Here is a 19,648-nt window from a genome sequence, read left to right on the forward strand (position 1 = left end):
AAATCATTTTGGTAATTTATTGTCTGTAATTTTAGAATACCACTGTGCAAGCACAGAAAACTAAAGGAACCAAGCTAGAAAAGATCAAATAACCAAATTTCAGGGATGTGTTCCACACAATCAGCAAATCTACCTTTACAAGCCAAAGTAAAAATCTTAATAAAATACAATTGAAGGTGTAAAGCTTAAAAACCAAAAGAAACTTTATAATCAGTCTTTTCCTTTTAAAGAATGTGAAAATATAAGATCACCAGGCTCTGGAAGTGCACAAGTCTTTTTTTCCTTTAATTGTTTGACACATTAAGGCAAACATACAGACAGAACAAGTGGAATCCAACTCAAGTACAAAACCATTGTTTTATAATACCAAAGGTAGCTAATTACACATCACAAATATCCAAAATGAATATCTTTTTTTCGAAGTGGGAAAAAAAGTATGAACAAATCTGTATACAAGCATCAGGAAAAGTGTTAAGACACAAATTGAAAGTGCATAATGTGGAAATTATCCCTTTTTAATACGGCTTGGACACATGAAAACAAACTGAAAAAACAACCTAAACAAGGGCATGTTTGCATTGTTGGGAGACATTGTTTACCAAAACAAAGTATTATTCAACAAAGCTGGAGTACATGCACAAAACAGTTGCTAGCATCCTTATTCTTGCAGCAATAAGCTTTCTTGGGAGCATAATACCTTTCTGGCAGAAAAAATATTAGATAAAAAAATAAACTGGCTTTGGTGAGACTGAACTTGTAGAAGATATGCAAAACAAATCACAAATACTCAGAATTTACTTAAACTATTCATATAGCTCACATGGGAAAAATGAACAGCTTAGGGTTTCAAAAACTCTCAAAAGAGTTCCAGTCCAGTAGATTTTATATATCTCCATTCTCCTCAAGTCTCCAAAGGTTTGGTAGAATTAAGCAAGTGACCTGTGAAATAAATTTAGAGGTCGTTTGGGACCAAAAATCCCATTCAGTCCTGGAGAATCGGTATAATCCGAATTGAGTGCATTAAGTGCTTAATTGATTAATCATTACAAGCATTCCCACATTTTAGAAAAAAAAATTTTGAGAGGTAACAAACAAGGAAAGTTTAAGCCCTTTTGCTATTTCACCAAAAAGCCACATTACACACTCACTGTATATATGCACCAGACTATATATTATTCTATGGCTTTTCCAAAAATGCATTCTGAGGATCCTATCAATTCTGTTCCGTCTATGGACTTTTATATCCTAATACATTTTGTCTACAGACAGATAAACAGGTTACGTGAGAAATTTAATCCACATACAAACAGTGCCTCAAGACTGCTTGCCAAGCAATTCTCATTGAAAAACTACCATCAAAGCTCCCATTTTGCAATTGCTGAGCGGATCAAACTGTTCATGTAATACAGACCATAACATGATAAAGGGCCACAGTGTCACATTATTGATTAGAAATAAGTTGACTGGTGACTGGAAACAAGATAAAACATAATGTGTCACACATAGAAAATTTTATTGTAACCAGATCTTTAAGAGTCTATCAGATTAAGTTAACATAGCCTTTTTCCATCACAAAACAATCAGTTTCCTGCTTACTTTAACATTACTAATAAAGTGAATATTGGGGAAAAAAATGTTAAAAGGTACAGCAGGATTATGAAGGAAAGAAATGATATTTCCATGAAAATGGAACAATTATAGCATGAGATTTTTTAGTGTCAGAAACAAGAACACAAAGTTCTGTCAATACTGATTTTGATAAACGCATATCATGTTTTCACATGCCCTCAACCAAACACAATAAGTACCAATACTTATCTTGCAGGTAAGTGCAAAAAATTAATCAAAATATACAAAATATCAAATACCATAAAGTGAATTTAATAAAAAATGAATGCATCAGTTCTGAGGGTATTGATGGTGAAACAATGTGCTTTATTATAATCAGCCAATGTTTATGGATTGTTTCCCCACATTTACCCAGTTAAATGTCCCACTTTTAAAGTGTAGTGTACATGGCAGTGGGACAGCTGTGAATGGCCACATAACCACTGCAGATAAAGACACCTTGAACTGTATCAAGATGTTCTACACAAGAGCAAGTCTTGCTGAATTAGGAAATTATTTCATTATTCCAAAATAACACCACAGACCTACCTAATTCAAAAGACTAATGAAAGTTTTATGATTTACAGAGAGATATTTGGTGTCAAGCTAAGTGAATTTTCAATTCAGATCAGACATCAGCAGGACTCATCAGTCTTGGTGGAGAAGCTCAACATCTGTTAACAGGTGAATTTCACAGAAAGAAAAGAGAAGACCTGAAAGACTGTCTCTTCACATTTTCCATATCCATTACCTCCTGAATCATTACAATGCTACACCATGCATACTGCCAAACGAGACTTGTTGCCAGAAAGTCATGTGGCAACTACCGTTCATGCAAGGAAAATAAAATGAATACACTACCTTCTATTGACATACTATTCGCAACCTGCTCTTCTCTAACCACAAAGAGAGCTGCCCTGTTGAACAGCACAGTACAGCAACATACAGGTGCTGTACACAACTTGATACATGTGAATTCCAGTTTAATAGTAAGTAAAATGAAACTTCTAGCTTATGTTTACTGCCTTCAAAGAATGCCCAATAGCTTTATCTATCTAAGGCATAAAAGGAATGTTTTCCTGCAACAGAAATATGCCCTAGTTGTATTAAAAAATGTTAAAAAATATCTTCAAACATCATCAAAATGCTGTATTTGAGTGGCCAGACTTTAGCTTCTTTTACTAATGAAACAAAGGCTGTTTTTAATTAATCTCGGGTAAACAACAGAAAAATGCTACTCTGTCAGTGCAATGTCAAAACCATAATGCCAAAATACTGAAAGTACATCAGTGTGAATGGAAACATATTTCCGTTCAACAAAACTTAAACAGTAAAGTAAAACATATATACCTTATCTAACTTTGAATCACATGATTTTAGTTACATTGATTCTAAGCAAATAAACCTTAAATATCCCAATTTGCAATTTTATTAACTTGATACCGATTCAAATTTCTGCATCACTGTACAACATTTTGAGTAACTCAAAACCAAACTCCTTGGTTTTTGAGGACTAAACAAGCATGTCACCATTCTACAGGAAGCTCTAGGAAACTTCCTATCATAGGATAAAACTTAATTTCAGACTAAATGTGAGTCACAGTTGCTGCTTGTCTGCTTGAAAACAGCTCAGTTAAACTGGTTCTGAATTCAATGATATGGTTTCTTACTAGGTTTTATATTACACATAATGGGCTTATATTCATTAATGATGTTTCCTATTCTTTTTTAAAACGAAATACCAGTATGTTCCTAAACTTTTTGATTTGATCATCATGTATCATTATTGGCAATTTATGTACCTGCAAATGAAAGTTTAGTGGTATGACAAAAATCAACACAAAAACAACAAACCAAAAAGAAATTCTCAAATTATATGCAGCATAAATATTATAAAGAGGAATGCTTCTTGTACAACAAATGAGTCATCACCATCAACTGAATCATCTGCTAGATAATTTTCTACTAATTGCCTGCATGGAGATTACTGTAACTTGTTTCACTAGTACGTTAAATAAAACTTGACCATGACATAATGAGCGCACAGAAACCAATCTAATGGACTGCTGTCCAAGGGTTTTAACAGTGAGTTATCCCATCGCAAAGTTAAGTGTTTCTCATTTGCCCAGCATTGGATTGTGATCACTTTCCTGAGATTAAAGTTCAGTTTTCAATTCACTGTTTTACAACACAGGGAAGTATTAAATAATTCTGCAATTCAAAATTCATTCTAATATAATCACAGATCAACTTCTCAACATTTAATAACATTCTCATATCTGTAATGGTTAAAAATCTGTAAAGTAGAATTTAACCAAAGAGACTGATTTTAAAATGTATAGGGGAAAACTGCATTGCAAAATTAACCACCATATCATTGTGCATTTTCAGCTCAACAAAATTTGAATGTTTTACTGTTAGTCCAATGCAATGCTTATCTAAAAACGACAGCACTTGTAAACAGGATATAGTCATCTCTTTTTTCAGGGTGTAAAGGCATTTCCAGTTTGAGTCAAAGTCTTAAGTTTCTTCTAAGAAGTGTCACAGAACACTGGTTAGTACAAAAAAAATCTAATGCAAAATCACAAAAAAAAGTGCTATAGTGTAGTTGGTAAAGCAGGAATACAGGAATCAGAGAGCACTTTCAGACTCTCTGTAGGCATAGCAAAAAATTAGATATATTGGACATCAGACTTACTTTGAAGCACCCACTGCTGATCCAACAAAACTACCTGTGTATGTAAAATCTCTCTTAAGCATGAGTGGTGCAATGCTGTAGATACAGTGCTGCGGTGCATGGAGGCTCTTCCCCTGGGTGCTCTTGGAATAATGGATGCTTTGGCCCCCAGTTGCTGTGCTCAAGGAGAAGAAGGGGTCCCACCTGAAAGGCTCGAAGATGTCGCCAGGTGCTGATGCACCTCACATGGTGATGTAGTGCTGCCTAAGCTTGGCCAGGAGAAACTCCTGGGTCAGGTTGTGCCTGGTGATGATCCCAACGATCTGGAAAAAAAACGGGAGGGACAGTAGAGATCAGCTAGCTTTCTCTGCCACATGCTTTTGTGGGTTTCACAAATACAGCGGCAATGGAGCGGCTTTGGAAGTACAATTCAAAATTGACGTGCCTCTCCTACAGCGTTGACCACAGGCAAATGTCTCAGTCCCATGGTTCTGAAGAGGTTGAAGACTTGAGAGACGTGGGTGTTCGGAGACACAGTGTACGGACAAGGGTTCATGTACGGTGTGACATCCTGCAGAAAACAAAATCATGTACATAGTTAACATTTGAGGGGGGTGAGGAGATCCAGTGACTACAATGACACTGACTATATTCCACCTTCAGCCCCTTGATCAGGGAGGAATGCTAAAATGTATTTTAACCGGTATTTTTTAGGCAAAGCTTTAAAATGAGGTACAGGAAGAGATCTACTGAAAATTTACAGAGGTATTATGCAGAAAGAGAACAAAAGACCAAGTAAAATGAGGGTCACGGATATACCACTATCATCCTCGGGTTGAGTAAGAGCAGGTCCAAGTCGTGGATATCAGGGTATCGAGGATAGTCTTCAGTCATCTCACTGAATGAGAGCCTTGGCTGTGTTGCACTCTGTAAGGACCAATAGAATGTGAAACAAACCATGACTGTGTTAAAACTGTCAATAAACAGGTAGGACATGGTCAGGTCAGCTTAGCTTTTCAACTAACGCTAGTTTTTATTCTAAAAATGTAAAATATTTTGAGCTATAAAAAAACAACCTATATTGAGAAGAAAAATATTCATATTCTGAATATTTATGTAAAAATGGTCATTTGCTTTAATGCCACTCTCTTATGCATTAAACTTTTAATGAATACATATGAACATCTCAGGTGTTCACCCATTGAATTACTGTGTAAATGCCTCCCAATCCCATCTGCATGCTCACCGATTGGTTTTCTGCATAGCACACGCCGCGTATCAGCAGAGTGACCAACTGGGAGCGCAGGATTAGACCATGAAAGGTCAAAGGGCGGAAGCGCTCCTCCATAGTCCACTCCTCGCTGGGTGACTGGTCAGGGTACAGGTTGGGATAAGGCACATGTCTAGAGGAAAGGAAAAGCAACCCCGCAAAAATAATGTAGGTAAATCTGCTGCTCTTTTCAATTCTGATCACTTTTTGTGAAGCTACACTGATTGGCGGGTTAGTGGTTTCTTAAGAGGACTATTCTTAGAAGCCTAGAGGGGTGTAGGTCTGGAGATCAGTTCAAATAACTCACTATATGCAAAGAAACATTTCCACAAGTACTCTGGAATCATTCCAGAGCAACAATATATTTTTTGCATGTGACCACAAATACACATATACAGTAACAGTTTAAATGAGTTACATTCTGCAATTTTAACATAACAATTAACCTTGATTTCAATGCTACAACTTTAACTATGTATCCTAACAGTCCAATACAGTTACCTTTTAATTTCCCATGTTTCATGCATTTTTTTCTCCTTACAGAAACTGGGGAACTTTTCCTAGATCCAGATACTACTTTGAAAATCTTTTTTTGACTATTCAAGATATGATAAGCAATATTTATTTGGAACAATTCTGTTACAAAAGACTATACATTAAGTTTGTGCCATTCCAATAATTCCAATACTTCATGTTTCGCTGTGAGATAAAAAACTCTGCCCGAGTACTGTGGAAGATATCATTTTTAAAGCAGGTGACAGACCCTGCAGCTGAAAAGCCATAGTTCAGCAAAACATATAGATCATTTTTAAATGAACTGACGCATTCTTACAGTCAGTGCACTTGTTCAATTAAGTCAGGAACAACCAACTATAGTCCTCAAGACTACACAACTACAAAATGTATTTACTTTTATGATAATAAACTATGGATCTGGACAAATCTCGCTAAATCGGTGGTCAGAACAAAAACACTTTCAATTAAATGCTCAAGTGAAATTGACAATTTAAGCATCACCCATGAAATCGGTGGACATTCCAACATTGGCCATCACTGTTGCAGGAGCACAGGGACTGGTGCCACTGTGCTTCTCACCTCCTCTCCAGCATCTGTTGCAGCATGTCCTGTCCTTCGTCCGCTGGCTCGGCGCTGACCTGATCGTCGCACACGTTGCGCAGCTCGCTCGACGGGTACGACTTCATGGACTGGCTCCGGCGCCGCTGCTCCCCGGCCCGGGTCAGGATACTCGACTTCTGAGGCCCGGCAGAAACGCAGCCTTAAAACAATGCACTCAGCTGCACACAAATAGACAGCACTCCACCCACAATAAAACCTTGTTTGTTTTGATGAACATGACCCCTTCCACACACTAAGCGTATTTCCATTTTTTTAACCTTTTTGTAAAGCACTGAAATATAAAAATTAATAATTGAGGTAAAATTATAATGTTACATATTCTAGCTGCACTGGAGGTCACACAAATATTGTTATTATTAAGTCTCTTAGGCTGCATGTTTTGCAGTTTATTTCCTTAACATAAAATTACAGAATGTCCCTTAATTTTTTTTTGCACGAAAGCTGTAGATAATTTCCAAAACTTAAAAATGCAGGAGCAAACACAGAGGAGTGCAGTACTAGAAATGCAATAGAACTTTTTTTTGCAAAGCACTGTCTACCTCTACTGGAGAACATTTGGAATTTCACCTTAAACCTGATGTTGTTGCTAATGAGAATGTTCCCTTTCATGAATTCTGTCTCGTTGCCTCGGTTCTCCGTTACCACAGGGAAAGCATGGTACACTGTGGTCCTCAGGATGCTGACCAGAGACTGGATACGAGTGTGGGGGTACACATAGGTCAGATTGGGCTCCATAATGTCACTAGCTGTCAGTCTGTGGGGAAAAAAATACATTGTGTGACAAACACAGGCTCACAGAAAATGAAAATGCTAGCCGTGAACTAAGCTTTTGGGAATTCCTGGAAAGAATGACAGGTACAAACTAGGGATAAGAAAAAAATACTCTTCTAGCGTGGCTTTGTTCTAGATTGGCTCGAGGAACATACTGTAGTACTGCAGTACTGTAACCACCACACCGAAGAGGAACAAAGCCTTAGTTAATTGATAACATTTATTATAACATAAAGAATATTACTTACTTATCCATCTCAACCTCTGTCTCCCACTCCAATAAAGGCGCTCCTTTGAGAACAATGTAGATATCATATATGCCCTTGTTGAAGAAATCTCCAGTCCACTTTGCTACCTATTAGATCACAGTGAAAAAAACAGGCATTTCTCCTATAATTAGAATGGAAAATTGCTCATTTGTCTATAAGAACAAAAACTATTTTCCAAATGATGGGATTACATAATTTACTATTTGAGTTTAGATAGCAGGAATGGATCAATGCAAAATGGGTAACTTTGCAACTTCAGATGAAAGTTCATTTTAGTGCTTATACCTTTATTAAGGACTACAATTTAGCAATGCCCTTGGACTCATCTCTGCTCCGAGATTTTCTGAAACCATTAACAATTCATTACACTGGAACTGTTTCTACATTTAAATTATTAAATTGTCCTTTTGCAAAATATGCTGATAAGAGTTTATTCATTTCACTTGAAAAAAACCTTTTCGTCTGAAATTAAGAAATTCGAACTCTTATATTCCCACTGGAGATCGCCTACTAGTGGACTTAAACAGCTACCTTCCGGCCAGCCAAACATTATTGGACCGTAACAGAATTAAACTGGGCTGACAAGAAAATTGGAAACAATTAATATTTGACAGCCACCTGAGTTAGAGATAGAAATGACAATGGATAGAAAGAAGCTGGCTGGGAGTGTGGCCAGTAGCCCAGTTCCTACCATGAGAGTTATCATGATGGGCAGCCCGTATGATATTTCATTGGTCGATTCGATTAGAATGACAGTCAGGCTGATGGTCATCCGGACCACACCCCCAAGAAAAGAAGCTGCACCAATCAAAGCGAAGGTCCCAGCGTAAATGTCCAATCCTATGTTTCTAGATGGAGAGAAGTTAAAACGAAAGCTTTTAACTAAGTGTGTGAATAGCATGTTATTTCTGTTGCTAAAATACATAGAGATCTGTAGAAGGAAGATAAGCAAATTAAACAGAATGGCATTCATTGTATACACACAAGCTTACAGCAGACCAAATCAAAAATAGTGGTTCACAAAATCAGGAAGTCATATGTAATTTGAAGCAAACTTACCTTAATAGGATAACATTAAGAAATTACATTACCATGATGACATATTCTTGTCAATTTGTGATGGAAATCACTGTATTGTGATTATTGTGAATGCACGTGCAACATTTCACGACTTGTAACAGACTATCAAAAGGGAGCCTTCATTAGGGTAGCCATGTGGAAGTCGGAGCAGCTTTGGAAGTAGGTCAAAATGAGCCTTGACATGTCTGAACAGTTTTGATAATGAATGTCCTCACAGAAACTGGGCAGTCAGTCGAACCGTTTTGCTGAATGCCATTGGAACGGTGGCAGCGTTGCCGTGAATAATCTTCACAATTCTATGCTTTAGTGCTCTCTCAAATATGAAGAAATACAGTCCTAACTTTTCATGCATAAAACAAGCAATGAAAATACATATTTAGTAACATCGCAATGTCAACAAGAGGTTGTTTTTAGCAGCTGACTTACATCAGTCTGAACATTTCCACAACCTGCTTTCCTGGGCTCCAATGCGTCATGTAAGTGATTTAGCGTAAGTGTCATGAACAATGTGGAACAGCTACATGAGAAGTAGAGAAGGGCAAGCTCACGTTTTCAGGATGTTTGCTACAAGTCGTCCGTATGCAGCCCCACACAGCAGGGAGGGCACGAATAGGCCACTCGGCACAGAGACACCGTAGGTCCAGCAAGCCAGCACAAAATACAGCACAAAGAAAATAGTCAAAGTCTCAGGACTAAATGTACCTGTAATGACAACAGGAGAGAAGCTCAGAAAGACAGTGTCACACTGTTACAAACCAAAGGAGGCTGCAAGCACCCGCTAAGTAATACAAACAAATCTTCGGGTGTTTGAGATTGCAAAAAGATCATTTAGCCTGGGAACCTGGGGTCACTCGGATTTGGAGAATGCTCATGATTCTCACCGTCTTGGTGGAACAGCTGGTGGATGGCCACTTCCTGTGGATTGAAGAAGAGAGCTGCCATATCGTTGTAGGTTTTGTTTCGGCAGAAGAACTGCTTTATGGTGGAGTTTCCATCCTCGGAGGCAGGGCTCTTGAAAAATGGACAACAAAACTACATATTGCAAAAAGTAAACCAAGGAGGCCATTATGTAGCAACTGAGGTGTTCAATGGACCTGATATTCATCTCATTTATTACAGTTTATTTTGTTTTTGTTTAACAACATTGTTTCAAAATTGAATGTTGGAAAACAGAAATGGTTCTGAAGACTTGTTGTTGTGCTACAGCAGGTTTAAAAGGGTAGCCATGCAGTCAGGATAAGAAAACTGGTACAATTAAGTTTAAGAAGCTCATCATTTTTGAGCAACTTGTTATGCTTATATACCGTTTGCTCCGTTCACTTTGTTTATAAGATTTCATGATGCTGTCACAAAGCTTTGATGAATGCAACAAGTTAGTTACCAACACAATAAATGCAAATGTATAAATGTGTAATGTGTAAAAGTGTATAAATTCATTCTCATGAGGCAAAGACCTACCTACATACAAAGAGGTCCTTAATAGCAACTGCAGCAATGCAAATTTATTTCTTTGATATTAAGCCTTTAGAGTACCAATAAAAACAAGAAATCTTCAATTATTCCCTTGTTACACATCATACAGCATCTCACTTGGAACACCTATGCATATGGTACCACAATATACATCATACACAGACCTGAAGAGAAATAACTGCAGACTCACTTGCAGCAGCAGGGTGGTATTGTCAGTGGTAGGAGAAGAGAGGTTCTGGCATTTCCCAAGAGTCATGGAGGCCACAAATATCACTATTGTTGTAACCATGGAAACTAGAAGGCTCTCCAGCAGTCTGCGACAACAGAAAAATCAACAGCATGGAGGTCCATGTAGGAACACAGGAGAAACAAAACCAAGGAAGAAAACTTTAACAGTATGGATTTTGTCAAAGATGAAATTCTTTACACAGACAAACCCAATGAGTATAGAAAAATGTATTTTTCATTCTTCAGTCAATGGTCAAAATGGTCAATGGGGGGTTGTTCTGACCAGGGAAGGTGATCGAAGTCTACTGTTCCCTTATACTCCTCATCCAGTATAGCACAACCCACCCCTAGAATGCAAAAGATCATGGTATTTTGGCCACCACTTCTTAAATATAAAAAGACTGCAGAAGAAACGCTGTAATTTGCGGTCATGTTTCTAAATACCTGACGAACTTGGCTTTGGGATGCACATTCCTCATGCGGTACTTGGCCAGCCTCTTGTTCATGCAGTTGAATAGAGCTCCTAGCAAGCCGCCACCTATTCCCATCACCACAAAGAAGGCCAGGTCCACTGCGGTCCACAGGTGACACTTCTTATTGCCATCCGAGCACTGGAGGGGACAGAAAGACCTTTACAAACAACCTGCCCATCACAGACATGGTGGCATAGGGAAAGAGCTACCCATTACTTTGAAGCACACACTCATTTTATTAATTATTTCTATATCTGGATAGCAACTTACAGCAGCACAAAAGTTAACTTTCTACAAATTACGCAGTTTTGTACTTCATTATAGTCTGACACTTATAAAATTAGGACAAATTATTCATGGAAAAATCATTCATTCATGATTCCAAAAAGTACTCACATTCCAGCAATCTGGCTATCAGCACAAACACCCTTCAAAAAAGGTAACAAAATCTGAATAAAAAATGTACACAGGAGTCTGCCACTTGCTGCTTTTTAGTACCTTAAACTCTCCAAAGTTGAGCAGTCCTGGGAGCTGGAAAGTGCCCCAGCTGTTGAACAGAATTCCTGAGCGGAAGAAATTGAGGGTGAAGGTGGCCGACATGGAACAGAACAACTGGAGAGAGACAAAGAGGGAGAGGCAAATGATCAGGGGAGCACATGAAAATACTCTTTGCCATCACTCTACCACATAGAAGGAATGTACTGTTTATGAGAAACTTTCTCTTGACATGCGAAACTACTCCTCTTTCAGTAAATGTTCACACAGCTTGCTCCCCTGTGACTCAACTGGTAAAGGTGCTTGCTTCAAGCACACTTTGCACTCTGCAGGCCAGATCTCACAAGTTTGATCCTGGGTCATGTCACTTTTTGACTGTATCTAGGATTCCCCCACATGAAGTGAACAACTGGCAGAATGTTGTCATCAGGATTGGTCAGCCAGGATTCCTTAAGCAAAACATTGATACCTGCAAGCTTGCAGTGACATCTGTGAGAAACCTGCTGCGCCAGCTAGCACTACTTCTACTGCAGGGAGCTGTGGAGCTTGCAGCCTTCCAGAAGGTGAATGATTTAATAATCAGACAGATCAGAGGAATTTCTCTGCCTATTGTCATTCTGCCCATGTAGTGCAGCAGTAGTTTCTGCATGCCAAGATGCAAATACACAACCAAAGATTCAAAACTGGGAGGATATATGACGAAAAAGCAAAAGGAATGCTCAGAAACAAATGAGATAATATTTCACAATTAGGCACAGTCAATAATACCACCTGAGAAGAATTATCAGTACTGCACAGTCTGCAGTTTTGCTAATATAAATTTACTCTTGCACATTGCAAATAAAATGTGACAACAGGCATACAAATATGACTGATGGTTTAACAAATTTAACAATTAAATGCTGCTTACCACTTTCCATGTGAGTGCCTGGTTCCAAAAGGATGATCCCTCCTCCAGGCTAAACAGTGTTCCTCCTATAGGAGCCCCAAAAGCAGCTGCCACACCAGCTGCAGCCCCTGCCGACACAAAGTCCCTCTTGTCTCTAGGAGTTGGACAAAATATAAACATACACTGAGCATTAAAAGACAATTCTAACAGCAAAAATTCATTCGTTTATCACTGGACTGGGAAAAGGATTATTTTGTGGCTGATATAACCGCATTTTATTGAACAGATATGACAAAGTGATTATGCTGATTTGAATTCATAATCAACAAAGGTTGATCAAGTGAGGAGCTGCTGTGAAAGTCATAGGCTAGCAGCGTGTGCAGGCACCACTAGAAGCAATACAATGCAATAGGTTGCAAATCACGGCTTGAGGGATTCAGTCCCATTCCTTTCACATAGCCAAGACAATCATGTTTCCATCTGTTAACTGGTCTCATAGCCCTAGAGAGCACACATCATCCCAGCTCATCTGGCAAATGTTCAATGGGGCTCAAGTCTGGTGAACTTGACATCCATCACACAAATGTCAAATTCTCACCAAGTAGGAAAGCTGTTGCTAGGCGAGCAGCATAAGGACATGTTTTGCCCTGCTGGAATATTGTGAACTGAGGTGAGGTCCCAGAATTTGATCAATGTAGCACCAAGTAGTCAGGATGCCATTGATTACTACAAGTGGATTTCTGTAATGACTAGACACTCCTTTGCAGAGCCTTCACACTTTGAGCTCCCCTTTGGGTTCAAGCATATCTTTTCTGAATGCATGCATCATATACTTGCTGGTGTCCATCAGGGTGGTCAATACAAAAGCTTGATTCATCGCCAAAGAGGAAGAATGAATTGTTCTCTCGATAAGCGGTGCACATTGGTTCTTTCTGCGGGTCATTCTTTGTTTTTTATTATGCTTGACATTTAGCTGGGTAAAGGATCACATCCAATCTACCCAATCCACTTTTTCACTAATGAGATGATTAACTCAGAATCAACTGAGTGCATCAGTGAGTCATGAATTAATAACTAATCAAAATGATACCATAAACATTTAATCAATACCCATAATCCATATACTTTTTCCCCCCCAAAGGCATACATACATAAACAGAATGAAGATTATTTTGGTGCCCAGTATATTTTACAGGTATATTTATGTCTCATGAGGAGTGCCTGGTGAATGCCCAAGAAATAAAATGTTCATTTAGAATACATAAAAAGGCAAGATCGGCAATAGTGATGTTATTTAATATTTTTGAAGATAATTCACTCTTTTTAGAAAGAGGTCTTACCCATGAATAAATTTGATTTTGTTTGGGATGGATTAGTGTGACACAGAGAAAGGCAGAATGCCCAGCAAAAGTTTATCACATTCTTGATAGAAGGCCGCAAAGACATCAGAAGATCAAGTTGAAACGAAGATATGTGCACTTACCTGTCGCTACGGAAATAGGGGAAATTGAAGCGAATTTTCTTAAAAGTGATGCTCTGAAACTGGAAACAAGAAAAAATGTTAATATTGGAGTATGGAGAAATGTAGATCATGAGACAATCCAATCAAAATCCTTGACACACTCACCAATTGCAAATTACAAACCCAGTATTTGAATGCAAATACTGATTTGGTGGATGAGTCCAAAGAGTGTCAACTCTGGTTTTGAACCCAGTTTCAACTGTTGTCTTTCAACAGTCACAGACTTGCAGAAATCTATTGGTAACATATGGCAAAACATATAAACAGTACTTTTTCGCTTTTGTTTCAAAGCTAGCATTTCACTGATAAATACAGCTACAGGATTGTCAAATTTATGTTATTGCAAATGCAGCAGCCTAAACTAGCATAAACTTTAATAATACCTGACAGCAGAGATGCCCTGGCAACACGCATGGCAGGCCACTGTGTCTGCAGTTTTCCATTTAAACACAGCTCTAAATGAGTTAATCCAGCTGGTTACTGGCTTAACTGGACCAATTGAGCTGCATCTCCCAGCTCTCATGCTGCCCTAGCTTTAATGAGATACTGAAAACATACAGAAACACTGGCCCCCTACTTATTCTATTGTTAAAGTCACCAACAACAAAATGATTTCTGTACCTGAGGCAGGCCTGCTCCTATGATGGAGCCGCAGTGAATCATTGGGCCTTCTTTCCCAACAAAGAGTCCTATAAATGATGTCAAAGGTTACAACACAAAGTTCCCTTTTCAGTAAGTAACCTAGGCCAGTAGTACCTAAGCTTGATCCTGGAGGAACACTGTCAAAACCACCCTATGTCACGTACCAATTCAGCTTCTCCTCAGCTTGCTTATCCTCATTTCTACCTAAACAATCCTTGCTATTTGATCAGTTTATGATGAACAAACACAAATGGGAATAAAAGTGTATCACACACACTCACAATGAGTTTTGTTTCCTTCTTCAGGCATGCAATTGGGTACATTTCAGGCATCATAACTGAATGAGGGTATTTCTGAAACTCAGAATCTGGTATAAAGTTGATGCCCATTACAGATTCCATTTAACCTTGTAACAGCTAAAAACAAATTTACAATTATGCCCCAAACAGAAAACTGAAATCAATTAGGCTGTAATTAAATTCTCATCTGGAGCAAAAACCAGAAGACACATTGTTCTTCCAGGATCAGGGTGGGAACCACTCACTTATGTTATTGCATTGTGAACTTACTCAGCACTTAAAGAGAGTCAAAGCCAAAATGCATCTAATACACTTGCGTTCTGTCCACATAATGAATTGTGTTCTTTGAGTTTGCTGTGTGCTTAGCTTCCATATGTAATCGTTTTTGGTGAAACTACTTTGATATGAAATGTCATTATCTGTTGAGTTTCCCTCACGTACATGTACCTTTCATGGATTCCTGTAACATGATCCGACAGAGAAACTAAGAAATGGAGCTCACCAAGGAGGAACATACTGAGCGCACCGCCTACCTCCAGCCACAGAGAACAGAACTCCCACTGCCTTGCACACGAAGGTCCGGAACCTCACAATACCAGGAATTTTCACCCCGTTCAAGTAGCTCTTTATCTCAGGTATACCTGACCCTGCAGCTATAGGCTGAGAGAAAGGATCAAGCAAAACTTAATAAAAACAAAGCGTATTCACACCACAGCACGATTTACAAACAAAAGTTTTGATTCATAAGATTCAACTTAAGGAGATTTTTGAAGGTAGAGCATTTTATGAAGTAGCTGAGCAGGAAGGAGCCCAGAAAATGAGTGTTTCATACTAACATCATCATGCAGGTACAGTACATTGGCACTTCACAGGGTACATTTAAGTTAAGTCATAAACAATAATTTCAAAATGCTGACTTGCAGTCTGCACTTCTCACTGAAAACACTTACCTCAATAAGAACTAAAACACTAGCAAAAAAGATAAAGGTCATGTTGAAGGCCAGTAGTTCTAATAGGGATAAAGCAAGACAGCCCTTTTCACTGCATTCCTCCACGGCTGTAAGCCACTGGTCAAGGAAACCAACAGACCGGTTACTGACGGGTTTTATGAGAGTTTGGAACAAATCACAGACATTTCTAGAACTACTGAACTACTGATGGGCAATCTTGTGGCAATCAGGAGCAGGCCTAAAATACATTATTTCAATTAGTCTACAAAGGTCAGCATAAAAACACTGAAAAGGATACATTTTCCAACAAAGTTCAACTTGATCTGAGAGAAGAGTCGTACAAAATAATCGACAAAAAGACCCACCTGTAAAGATAAAAATGTACATGCATCACAGAGAGAAGTTAAATGGAATCTTTTTAGTTCACCTCTCAGGTAAATATTTATCCAGTTGTCTATGGATCATGGATGTCCTTCTTTCACCATAAGCTAACCACAATAAAGCAGCCTGCTTTAATTATGAAGGAATGCTGTTCTTCTACTAAAAATTCTTAAATATTTTCATTAGTACAAAACACTACATTTGGCACTGAAGCGCGGCACCTACCTGGCACTGAACAGAAGCCATTATTTACCAGCTGCCCCATTACACAGCAGATCAGGTCTTTGCTTCTCTGGCTGAATTAAGGACAGGTTTAGGTAAGCCAAAATGAGCAATGTTCAAAGCAGAACTCAGTGAGGGCACTGGGGTTAACACCCTTACTCTTTTGAGAAGTGCCCATGAAGTCAAATAGGGCAACTCCAACATCATGGTGTCCACCAGTACCAATACCATTCTGGGGTAGTGGTTTGGAAATTATTTTACAGAGGGAAGAGCACCAAGATGGAAGAGTGGTCCACAGACACCACTTACAGCAACAGCCTGGTTTTCCTTAGAGGTCTGCCCTCCCATTACAGATCAGGCTGAGCCTTGCTTAACTTATGCGACCTGACAAGACAGCATCAATTACTTCAATTACTTACCAGACCGGTACAGACCCCAATGGCAAATACTACCATCCACTTCACTGCTTCATACTTTCTGGCTGTCTAATTTGGGGGGTGGGGGGGGGGGTAGAAAACAAATATGATTCCAATTATAAAGGCTGTCTGTAAACCAGAACTCTAATACCGATTCAAAGTGTGATTTACATTACAAAAACTGTAACTGTAAAAAAATTCTGTGAAACTGAACTTTAGTCAAGACAACTATAGTAGATGTAGGTTTTGACTTAGGCAAATAACCAAATAAACATGGGTTATATATCTATCACAATATTGTTTACCTTAATAATAAAGGCAGAAAATTGGCTATGGTAAAAACACAGATTTTATTGAAAATAAATGCTCTAAGTATAAAATCAATTCAGTCTTTTAGAATACAGATAATTTGGTGGGAAACACGTGTCCTGGCATGTTGTTGCTTTACCTTATTGTCCATTCCCTCCAAAACCTCCACATAGGGTTCATTGATGCATTTGTCATAGTCCAAACTCTGCCGTAGAAAGGAAAGATGAATCAATAATAGTGGCAATAATTTTCATTTCCAGCTTTCCACCTGTGGAATTGGTGCTGTATCACATGAAGCAAGAAACTGATTCTCGGAACAAGAACTGATTAGGCATGTCCACCGGGAACTGTTAGACCTGGGTACACAGCTCATGGATCTATTAAAAAACACTGAAAGAACAACACATGACACATGCTATTTCCTACACATTCCATGTACCTTGAGAATTTAGGCATAACATAATAACTCGGAAAATGTAAAACTCTTTCAGCCTTAAACTATTAAATGCAACTTTAAATACAAAGTGCTCTAAAAACCACATTAGCCACAAAAATAACCTTTATTTTAAGAGACCTTTTCACACGAAAAAAACTGCACTACTAAATTTTTTAAAACTTTCGTAAACATATACAGAAAAAAGCGTTAAACTTAGAGGTTTTAAATTGCAAGTTATCCATTTGTCTTATTTTTTTCAACATAGCATGCTAAAGTAACATCTGGGTGTCACAATCAATGATTTAAGGGAAAATAAATGCAATTTATAGTATTTTTAACATGCTCTCACAACGTTACACTAAGCAATACATACTGTTTTAAAAGTAATCTTTATCCTCATTTTTATCCCTTTCATGGGCTCAGGAGAAAACTTTAATGACGTTTTAAGGAACAGTGGTCAATATGCCTTCTGTTTCAGTTTCAATATCTTTGGAGTCTCACCTCATAATCTTTTCTTGGAAGGATTTCATCATCTTCATCATGAGTTTCCCCTAGAATTGTCTGTCATAAGCAAGTGAAAACAGGAAATAGAAACTAATTACATGGAAATCTTGTTATCCACATTCGTTAAATTGCACAGCCTATTTATAAAACCAGTAAGCAGACAAATCAAGGGGTTTATTTGATAAACTCCCCTATCCTGAAAGCTGGTTTACCTTTACATTTCTAAAATATTTACCTTAAACAAGGAAACTGCTTTCAAAAACATTTTGTTTCCCAAAAGGTTAAAAATATTGCAACATAGACTTCTTTTCATGAGTAAATAAAGCTAGCAGGGAGCTGAATCAGTAAAAACATGAGCATGTGCTTATGGTTTCATTTTTACCAAAGAAAGCACTTGTCAGGAAAGGAAAACAAACAAATACTGTATGGGTGAAAGAGTTACAACTTGTCATTTATATTGCATGTACACGGTATTTAATAGAGTGTGCACATACAAAGTCATTGTCTGCTCAATTGGAAAAAAAAGCCACAACACTGATGAGTTATGGGATATATGAAGACCCCATCCATTACAGCTCCAGTCTGGGAGTAGCATTCCCTGGGGACCAGCAGATAGCCTTATGGCATCACAGTAAGGACCTGTGCTTTTGTTCAGCACATAGCCTTCGTAACTGCAGTACAGTATCTTTTTTTTGCTTTTAGAAAGCATTTTTTTTACATATGGTAGTTTATCAACACACTTAATATAAAAAAACCGGTGCCCTGGTCTAGACTCAACCCTTTGTCGTGCACAGCATTATGAATTCGTCTAACATGCGCTTCATCCCTCGCCTTAACTGGTCATGTTCATATCTCACGCAGCTCTTTACGACTGTCTGGGCTTAATTTCCCACTGTTCTACAGGAATTCAAAGAAATGTGAATCAAAGCCTTCTTCATTCTTAACTGAGTGTGCACATACAAAGTCAGTGTCTATAAGGGCTTCGACTCCAATCACAGTAGCCACTGCCCAGAGCTCAGCGGTGGTCCTAAGAAATGTCGCATTCTCATGCAGAAATTTCGTTATGCCGCACGCGTTAAGACCTTTTAAGAAATAAATAAAGCAAAACAACGCAGGCATTTCCAAAACATGACAATATAATTACACAGCAGGGAGGAAAGGGGTGAATGAAGGAAAAAAAAGAGTTTGGTCAAAGGACCGAGAGAAGATTTTTTTGCCGGTCAGAGCAACAGAGCAACAAAGGCAGGCAAAACAGCACAGCATTCACCCATTGTACCAGTTCCTCGGGCGTCCTGGTCTCCCCTTCCCTGCAGCAGCACTGACAACACAGACAGCTCCCACAACACGCCATCTTCCCCACCTCGGCATCCGCCTGACAGCGCTCACGTCACATGACCTCGCGGCGGCCCGTGCTGCCACGTGCTGAAGCAGAACGGGGAGCCGCCATTGCAGGACACATGGCTCTTTAAACGGCCAGGACGATAGAGAAGGGGATCGCATGCTCTAGGCTAGGGAGTGCATTTATGTACCAAGCAATTACACGGGAGCGCAGCACCGGGAAAATTAGGCTCTTTGATTTTAATCCTCAAGATATTTT

At 38.6% G+C, this 19,648-nt stretch overlaps 1 protein-coding gene across 2 annotated transcripts; it reads right to left on the reverse strand.

Annotated features, from left to right (window-relative positions):
- Positions 1 to 264: 264 nt before the first annotated feature.
- clcn6 (Cl-/H+ antiporter 6) lies at positions 265 to 19,411 on the reverse strand. 2 transcript variants are annotated; one of them, XM_088938274.1, is made up of 23 exons: positions 19,328 to 19,411; positions 18,049 to 18,108; positions 17,251 to 17,316; positions 16,806 to 16,871; positions 16,082 to 16,148; positions 15,784 to 15,890; positions 15,367 to 15,493; positions 14,514 to 14,581; positions 13,854 to 13,912; positions 12,392 to 12,524; positions 11,485 to 11,598; positions 10,958 to 11,124; positions 10,476 to 10,599; positions 9,694 to 9,823; positions 9,361 to 9,514; positions 8,424 to 8,580; positions 7,712 to 7,818; positions 7,260 to 7,446; positions 6,651 to 6,808; positions 5,532 to 5,688; positions 5,105 to 5,212; positions 4,731 to 4,856; positions 265 to 4,608 (listed from the first exon to the last, which is right to left on the reverse strand). In XM_088938274.1, exons 1-23 carry the CDS (start codon positions 19,400 to 19,402, stop codon positions 4,528 to 4,530), a joined length of 2,598 nt encoding a protein of 865 aa, XP_088794400.1. In that variant the 5' UTR covers positions 19,403 to 19,411; the 3' UTR covers positions 265 to 4,527. The 2 variants fall into 2 exon arrangements, with proteins under 2 accessions (XP_088794400.1, XP_088794399.1); XM_088938273.1 differs by having other exon boundaries at positions 19,319 to 19,402.
- Between the last annotated feature and the right edge of the window lie 237 nt (positions 19,412 to 19,648).

This window comes from Atractosteus spatula, chromosome 20 (assembly GCF_055471065.1).
Source record: "Atractosteus spatula isolate fAtrSpa1 chromosome 20, fAtrSpa1.hap1, whole genome shotgun sequence".
NCBI classification, from domain to species: domain Eukaryota; kingdom Metazoa; phylum Chordata; class Actinopteri; order Semionotiformes; family Lepisosteidae; genus Atractosteus; species Atractosteus spatula.

Bases quoted from the DNA above. Each gene is read 5' to 3' on its own strand.
- clcn6 (XM_088938273.1), bottom strand. From the start codon at position 19,402: ATGGCGTGTTGTGGGAGCTGTCTGTGTTGTCAGTGCTGCTGCAGGGAA. The intron at 16,872-17,250 runs GTAAAGCAACAA...CCCCCAAATTAG, and splicing joins TGGAGGGAATGGACAATAAG to ACAGCCAGAAAGTATGAAGC. The intron at 6,809-7,259 runs GTGAAATTCCAA...GCCGGGCCTCAG, and splicing joins GCAACAACATCAGGTTTAAG to AAGTCGAGTATCCTGACCCG.